General features: G+C 42.7%; 1 protein-coding gene across 3 annotated transcripts in view; it reads right to left on the bottom strand.

Moving 5' to 3' along the window:
* Positions 1-4,655: 4,655 nt before the first annotated feature.
* insyn1 (inhibitory synaptic factor 1) overlaps positions 4,656-8,468 on the bottom strand; it is a 48,276-nt gene continuing 44,463 nt past the window's right edge. For all 3 annotated transcript variants that reach the window (XM_035163870.2, XM_035163879.2, XM_035163878.2), the window contains one exon: positions 4,656-6,556. In XM_035163870.2, the coding sequence (XP_035019761.1) occupies positions 5,732-6,556 (825 nt within the window). In that variant the 3' untranslated portion in view covers positions 4,656-5,731. The remainder of the gene's footprint in view (positions 6,557-8,468) is intronic.

The raw sequence follows: 8,468 nt of genomic DNA, 5'->3' as shown, positions 1-8,468 counted from the left end.
TGGAGTGGAGAGCTCATTACAGCCAGAGGAGACAGGTGTATAGAAAAGACTGAATAGAGGACAGTGTGAATGAGTGAGAGAGAAAGAAAGGGAAAGAGACAAAGAGAGAAAAGAAAGAGAGACGGAAAGTATAGAGAAAGTAGTAAATATGAGCGATGGGAAAAGCCCCTTGTTAGGTGAAATAAGTGGCACTTAGGGACTGGTCTTGTACATTGCACCTGTCTTATCACCATTTAACTCATATTTGTTGGTCTAACTAAACTGTCAGCAGTTCGCTGCCTTCTTGGCCTTTACCTGTAAAATGCCATGGAAATGCTGACAGGCTGCCAAACTGGAGCTGTCTGGAAAAGACTGCAGCCACCTTATTATTTGACTTCCCCCATGTATCGGCAAAATTTGATGAACACACACTGAGCGGCACTCAGCTGCAATTATAATCCATCGTCCACCTTTCAGATACAAATTTGTTTAATAGCAGCTTCCTCTCATTGACTCTTTTCCTTTTCAAAACTCACCGCTAACTCAGTGATATATATACATTTCCTGATCATGCTACTCTCTGCACCATGTTTCGACCCCTCCTGCAGTCGGGGTCAGTGATCTTTCCTGTAATTCTGTATTTTTCTGGATCGATTCAATTGTCTCTTGATGTATTCCTCGCTCAGCTGAGCATGTCATTACACACATCATTTGTGTGCAATTTAATGCGGTTTGCAACAAGGTTATATTTCTGTGGTGGTTCAACTTGAGGACTCGGGAGCATTTCTGCAGCAATCATTTCCCCCTCTGTCTCTCTTTTTCACTCGCTAGCAGAAATTGCCTCGGCGGTGATTCTGCACTCCTCTGCGTTTGCTCGGCCATGCCACGTTTTCATTTCACATTGGGAGATATTGCAATTATCAGTCAGGTAATGTGATGAATATGGTAACTTTAGCCCGGGTGTGTGCTGATCAGTTCTTCCCAAGTGTACTGCGTCATGAAATTATATCCAACCGTTGGCTTATGTCTTTTTTATTGGATGTAGGTATTGTATGATTTTTTTCTGTTACTCATTGACTCTTAATTTATGGCTGGACTGACAGTGTATGATGACCAAGCAGGCCAAACAGAATTAGTTACATTTTTTAACCAGTTTTACCTGTCAAAGGGGACAGAGAGGTCAACTTGGCATTCAAGTCAGTGCAGTGAAATTTGGACAAGCACAGGAAAGTAGTCAAACATCAAGTTTTTGGACTTTTTTATGCTCATTAGCTGAACTGCATTAATATCACTGTTACCCCAACCAAGGTCCAATTCCATGAAAATGATTTGGGACCTTTTATTTGATCAAGGCCTTTTGCTCGCCTTCTCTTTGACCTATCATGGAATAAGTATTACCTCCTATTACCTTTCTTTGTTTTGCTTGACACGCTGTTCAATCACAATGCCACGGTGTATGTGAAAGTGACAGGGTTCTCATTAACTTTAATTACTGTGTGCTAAAGCCGTCTGAAGGCAGCATTTTGTCCCAGGAACCGCCCAGCCCCCCACTCGCAGCCACAGGCCCTGTCCTTCATCACCTGTGAAGGTCTAATCTTATCTGCGGCCATTGCAAGACTCTTCATTAATCACTCCCTCGGCCCAATCAAATGGTGACTGATGGTTGACGTGGCCTTGTCCGGCCATACCTCTGGTGCTGGGAGCTGCTCTTTGGTTGGCCAGGGCACAATGTGCAATAGATCCTGGTGGCTGATTTTCACTGGTGGCTGTGTGTGCATAAACACGATAATGTCCTCTACGTGGGACACACGGTGCCATGCAACTTTGTGGCAACTGTTCAATGCACCTGCAGTTCAACAGATTGTTTTGCTGTCTATGACCTTGTCCCATCAGGTGATCTTAGCTCTAAGCTTTACTTTGTTTTGTTGAGTTCAAGCTGTGGTACAGCTTCCATTCAATTCTGCTCCACAACTCAAAACTTAAAATTGAGAGACTACATTTTTGCCCAATCTCTTGCTGGGATCAGTTGAAGATGTGCAGTAGATTACAAGCAGTGTGCTGAATGGAAAGGGGTGCGTACAGGGAAAGATCTGGGAGGTAGGACAAGGTGGAGGGGAGGTGGAGAATAAATAGTTTGTTCTTGTAGCTGCAGGATATAAGTGGCACAAAGATGAAACAAATAAACCTTGGGCAGCCACGGCCTTTAGCCAATCCATAGTAATCAGTGAGACTGCACTGAACTCTACCTTCACGGACCCTCACCAATCAGCAGAGAAAACAGAGAGCTGTCATTTCTTTTCCTCTGCTCACTGATGGCGGCAGAAGGCGGCGAGAGCGAGGTGCGGTAATTATATATGAAAGGTGGGTAAGGAAGGGGCTGGGGGCATACGTGTCTGTGTTTTAGAGTCATAATCAAACTTTTAAAGTGGTTTGGCTCCACACTATTTGTCAGTCAGTCAGCAGAGTGTCCCGCTGGCAGTGATTAGAGGATTGATCAGGAATGTGAACTAATACTTGCCCAATGCTGATGTCAAAACACAGATGGCATGACTCACTATGCAGCCTCCTCAGAGAAATTTGGTTTAATCCTGTCTTATGGACAAGTCTGGACAAATTACGTCTTTATATTCATTAATTGCTGTGACAGTGAAATATGAAAATCAACACTTGTAGAATATATCTGTGATCTCCTTGCACAGTGTGGCTGTGGACATACAGACAAGACACACGTATGTTGCTCACGTAAACAGACACACAACATCTGTTATGCAGTGACTTCACAAAACAATCTTCCCGGTAGGCAGATGACCCCCATCAGTGTGCTCAGGTTTTCATAACCTTTGGATGCCTCCCATCCTTGTCCTACAGAGCACAGAGGACAAAGCTCTGCCCTATTAGATGAATAATAAGCCTGTTGGCAAAAGAGATGTTGCTAATGTTTTGTCCAAATACATCAAATCTGACCCCGATGATAATGTATCCTGCACCGGTGCAAAACTGCGGTATATACGAAGAGCTGATTTCATTGCAGATGTGATTCATAAAATCCTTAGACTGGAAAAGGAAGTGAGAAAAACAACCTCTCATATTGAAATGTCTGGCGGGTGTCTAGGCATCACAATAAGGGCTTAGTTTGTTTGTCTGTGCTTGATGATTTTCCTGTGTGGCAGCATAGCTTTGTTTGTTTATGTTAATGGATGTGATGACCTGTTGGTCCCCAATCTTGCAGGGAAATGGCAGCCAATGCTTTGGGGAGTGAGCCATTGATCTCTCTTCAGTGGCTCTTTCTTCACAGGTACTTGGGATTAACCGAGCCGGGAACAACACAAAGGAAAATGCCACAAAACCAGTAGAAATAACAAAATATAAATTCACCATATTGTATATTGGTATATGCATATGTTGCACAGCAGCTCCAGGCTAATTGATGCTTGTGTGGCTTCTACCAAGTTGCCTGGTGTGGAGAAGTGCTCACTCGGCTTCCCTTATATCGGGCTCTTGAGGCTTGATGCTGCCTAAACACACAGCTGTAATTCCCCTAAGTAGTACACTAAGCAACTGTTATACATGAACACGCAAACAAAAGCTGTTAATGGATTAGCTTCTCTGGACCACCTAATAATTTGAAGCGTTGCAGTGGACAGTTGTAGAGGACTGGGCACATTCCAAGACACGACGGAGGCTACATCCATGCTACTACCTTGATACTGCGTTTTGATTCCGTATCAATTTGAATCCCTGTTGATACTAACACATCTTAAAACGCATATCACGTGACCACTCATGTACACTGGGAATGCGCGTGCAGGTGTAAACAGGGAGCATTTGGTTGTTTGTTGCAGATTGCACAAATAATTGCTCATCTCCTACACATGTAAGCAGTTGTAGCTTTGAAAAAAAACACTGTTAGCAACGCTTATAATTGATTACCCATGTTGCATTCTACATGTTCCTCACTCCAGGAGGTGATGGCATGACCAAAAAGACCCAAACCCCATTTTCGGTTTTGTTTTGTAATCTGTAAAATCTCTATTTTGTGTTTCTTTGAGATTTGAATCATCTAAAATTTGTGTACCTTTATTCCGCTGTAAGCAAATATCCAGACTGGTTTACAGAAGCACGATCATTTGATTTATACTTTATAGTTGAATTAAAATGTATTGCTTTGACCTGTTGTAGATTATTTGAGAACATTAATACTGACTGTAATCTTCTATATGTGAATTTGGTTTAAATATTTGAATGACAATTTGACTTCTCAGATATAATGTACTGTACTGCACATAATGATTTAGACTGTATGTTCAACTATCTTCATTACTACAAACTCTAATTCACCTAACAAATTTCACAAAAAGTGGAGGAATTAAGTCAAAACGAGTGTCTTTCTGTGTGAATAAATAAGATGCTTTGACCGGTTCCCCACACCACGGAAGGTTAAGCCCACATTAGGTGATCAGAGGCACAAAGGTCAGCTTCACAGGAGTCACTTTTCCTCTTTGAGACTATACTGCATTTTTGCTTTTCAAACTGAAAACACAACATTGGGAAAGTAGGGGTGAGTGCACCAGGGGAGAAGGCTCACAAAGCTGTCCCCCAGGGTACATTATTGCTTGGTTAAAAAAAAAAAAAAAATAGAAGAAAAATCTTTGAACAGAAACACTCTTTCCACTATATGCTCTCGCTCCTGGACGCACATTTATTGAAATGTCAGTTCTTTAGGGGCCCAGTTCTAATTTTTGTTCCACTCAGTGTCAGTAAATAGGTCTGACTGTGAGTTTTTGTTCGCAGATCCCAGGAGAGTGGCATGCACGCTCAGCAGAGAGACCTCTCACTGCAACCTCCCTCTAACATATTGATCAGGAACGGCTATTGGCTTTAGCCCTGTGAATAAAATGCTGCTCTACCGAGTTCACTTCCCCGCTGGGCGATTGCACGGACAGACAAAACCTTTTACAATTTTTTAGTGGACTGCCATTTAGCTGAGATCCTAAGCCTTATGACATCAATGGCTGGCATGGAGGAGGGAGGAGGGGAAGGAAAGAAAATAGGAAATGTCACTTTTGTGTACCGCATATCTTCAAATTACTTCATGTATCTATTTTCTCTGCCTGTCACTCGTGTGTTCCAGCACCTGCCGCAAACCAAGAAGAGATCGCATTGAGATGATTTATCAAACCAAGGGCAGGTAAATAGAGTTGTTTTCTGGCTCTTCACTCAAAGTTGTTTGTCGACATCAAAAAGAGGAAGAGGGTTGACATGTGCATCTCGATACATTTCCCTTCTGAAAGCAATGATCCCCTTGACATTTGAAAAAACGTGAACATGGAAAAAAAGACATTTATACAGATTCAGAGTACAGAATGTGCAGTGTTTTGTTTCCACATTATGGGAACAGGCATATTTTTCTAATTTATTGTGACTGGAATGAGGAAGGAGACGGACCTCTTCATACGCCAATCCCAATTTTGAACTATTAGTTATGATTGCTTTTGTAATTTCCGCCTGGAATCCAGTCTTTAAACCTTAGAACGTTTGGTCCAACATTAACTTTCATCAAAATCATCTGCTTTAACTTCATTTCATTGTTTTCCCTGAGCCTCAGAATGACTTTAGGTAGTCGAGTGTTTTCCCATATATCATTTATTTATTTAGTAATTAATTAATTTGTGTATTAATCTATGAGCTATGTATTTAATAATAAATAATGCACAGTCCTCTTCATGAGATTTAAGATAAAATCGGGGCTCTCTCAGTGGTCCTTTGTTTTCTGTTTGGTTGGAACATAGGGCAGTACAGTTTGGGTGCTCTTGTCAGAGACAGTTTGTGTGCTGCTATTTCGTAACAGTTTTTTGCGGCAGCCGGGGTTTAAGAGACCTTTCCTGGGTAGTGTGTGAGCTCCTGTCATCCCCTTCACTGGTGAGGAGACGTAGGAAGGGTCCAGACAGTTATGGTGGAGTGAGTGCTCAGAGGAAGAACGTTTGGGGGCCATTGAGCTGGCCAGGGGACCGGGCTCAGTATCGCTTTCTGGTGTCGCACAGCCACTCTTGTCCTCCTCTAACCCGTCTTGCTCCTCCTCCTCCTCTTCGTCATCGTCGCAGCACAAGGCGTGGTACAGAATTTTGTCACTGAAACGCACTCGTTCTCTTGTGCCGGAGGTACGAGAAGTCTTGTGGCTGTGCGTGGAGCTGCTGGCCTCCTCGCTGGAGGAGTCCGGAGTAATGATGCGGGGCCCGTTGGGTATGGGCAGCCCGCCATTCATCTGGGAGTACACCGAGGCAGTGGTGGGGGGTGGAGTCGGGGTCTGTGTCTGGGTGGGGATGGTCCCATGGCCCAGCTCCGGTTGTAGATCCCCTGGTTGCTCACCGGGTCTGCGTGCGGCTCCTCCAGCAGCCTCCAGGTAGCTGCAAAACTCCCAGCTATCGGAAAGCACATCTGCATTAAGGAAGTCCAGCCTGAAGGCATCTCCCAAGCCTCGCTCACTGCTGGACGTGCTGCTGGCTGTGGCCACCGTCCAGTCATCTGGCTCCAGGTCAAAGTCAAAGTCGGACGTAAGTTTATCGATCTGACCCACCACCTGAAACAGAGAAGACAGAGAACGAGAGAGAACTCATGAGATACAGATATTGTATAAAAGCACATTTTTGGGAAAAAGTGCAAAAAGAAAAAGATATTTTTAATTCAGATTCATATATTTTTTACATATGTTAGTAGCATCTCTCCAGACTGAAATATCTGAGCAACTACAACCCACTGTGACAGTCGGGCCGGTAATGTTTTCACCTTATTAGTCTTTGTGAGCCTGGGAATGTGTGTGTATGTATTTGCACATGTGTATGTATGTGACCATTTTGAGCACATACCCTTCAGAGTGGGCACAGAATGGGGGTGTGTGTGTGTGTGTGTGTGTGTGTGTGTGTGTGTGTGTGACTGCACTACTTTAATGGAAGCTACCACAGAGGCAGTCTTCAGCACCAGTAGCCAGGTGTCAATCTGTGTCTGTCTGTGGACAGACCTTGTCACTGCAATAAATCACAACCCCTGAAGCGACACAAAATTTTACAGGTGTGTAGTTGAGATCAAAATGAAGGTCAAGTTCTAAGACATGTGTGATCTGACAAGTACTTGTGAGTATGTAGTAAAGACTGGCGAGTACTCATCATCGTCAGAATGTCAACATGTTGACAGGCGTCATGACCGGTCTGATCCCATGATGGTCTCCAAGTCTAAATGGATTTCCTATACCCTCCTCTGATGCATTATTTTCACGTGGTGACATCATCAGAGGGCTTTTAGCACCACAACTCCATTACTTGTGTTATGTAGTATAATGTTAACAGGGGGTTCATAATTACATTACAAATAATAGTGCTGATCTTCATTTGAACAGATACAGGACATGCATAGACTTAATTCAACGACAAAACTATAAAATATACTTTACCAAAAGTATTTAAACCCACTTTGATATTAATATCGCTTACAGCTTACACAATACTTTATTGCAGGAAATTTCCAGATGCTTTACATCCCACTGATTACAACCCCAGCCCCCCGAAACGGCAGGTTTAACAAAAAGAAAGATTTATTCCCAGCTAATAGATCTGTGTTTGCCTTTACAGCTTGTCATTACGCTACATTTCAACAATAAATCTTTAATTGTTTGTTTGTGTTTTTAAAATGGTTTTTGCTTCTGCCACGGCCTCCCGTGGACAGGTGTTGTAAAATAGCTTTATGCTGCATTAACGACTAAATTAAACTTGCACTGAAATGAGGTTGTAGCATTGAAGACGTGTCGCAACTCATCAAAGAGGCTTCTTCAGCTCGGAGAGAGAGGGGGAGAAGACACGATAGAAGAATTGAAGAAGCCTCTTAGATGAGCGGTGAAAGCTGCACGCACACACAGTCCAGTGGCTGATTCACTTTGTCTTGATGTTGGACTTGTGTAGCGACAGCACCAGGATGAATGAGATGAGCCCACGCAGACATATAGCTTTATGGTAAAACACTAAACCGCAGTGCCTCTTGATGGTTCCGCGCTTATGCATTTTTTAATTCCAGTGCTATTGTAATGTCAGTATCTAACAAAATGAAGTCAAATGTTCACTCGCTCTTCATTTATTGTTACCTCAAATATAACCTACAGTGTGGAGTGTTTGGTGAATAGAAAACACTTCAGCTGGAATCACACTGGTTTGCTGACAACACTTAAAGCCCATGCCCTCTATACTTGACATTTTTGTATCTTCAATCAGCATGTTCTGCTCTCAACAACAAGCTATTGTAAAATGGAAACACTCAGCGCGTATGTACTGTAGCTTTTAGCCTGTAGCTTTTCCCCCAAACCATTCAACAAATAAGCCAAGTGGGTTCGAACTCCCCAAAAGTTGTTATGTATGTATATATGTATGTATATGTATGTATATATATATATATGTGTATATATATATATATATATGGGTCTGCAACATAATTGCAGCTGAATAGCA

This window comes from Hippoglossus stenolepis, chromosome 1 (assembly GCF_022539355.2).
Source record: "Hippoglossus stenolepis isolate QCI-W04-F060 chromosome 1, HSTE1.2, whole genome shotgun sequence".
In the NCBI taxonomy this organism is placed as follows: domain Eukaryota; kingdom Metazoa; phylum Chordata; class Actinopteri; order Pleuronectiformes; family Pleuronectidae; genus Hippoglossus; species Hippoglossus stenolepis.
Note: the sequence above shows the minus strand (reverse complement) of the source record. Positions and strands in the feature narration are given on the sequence as shown.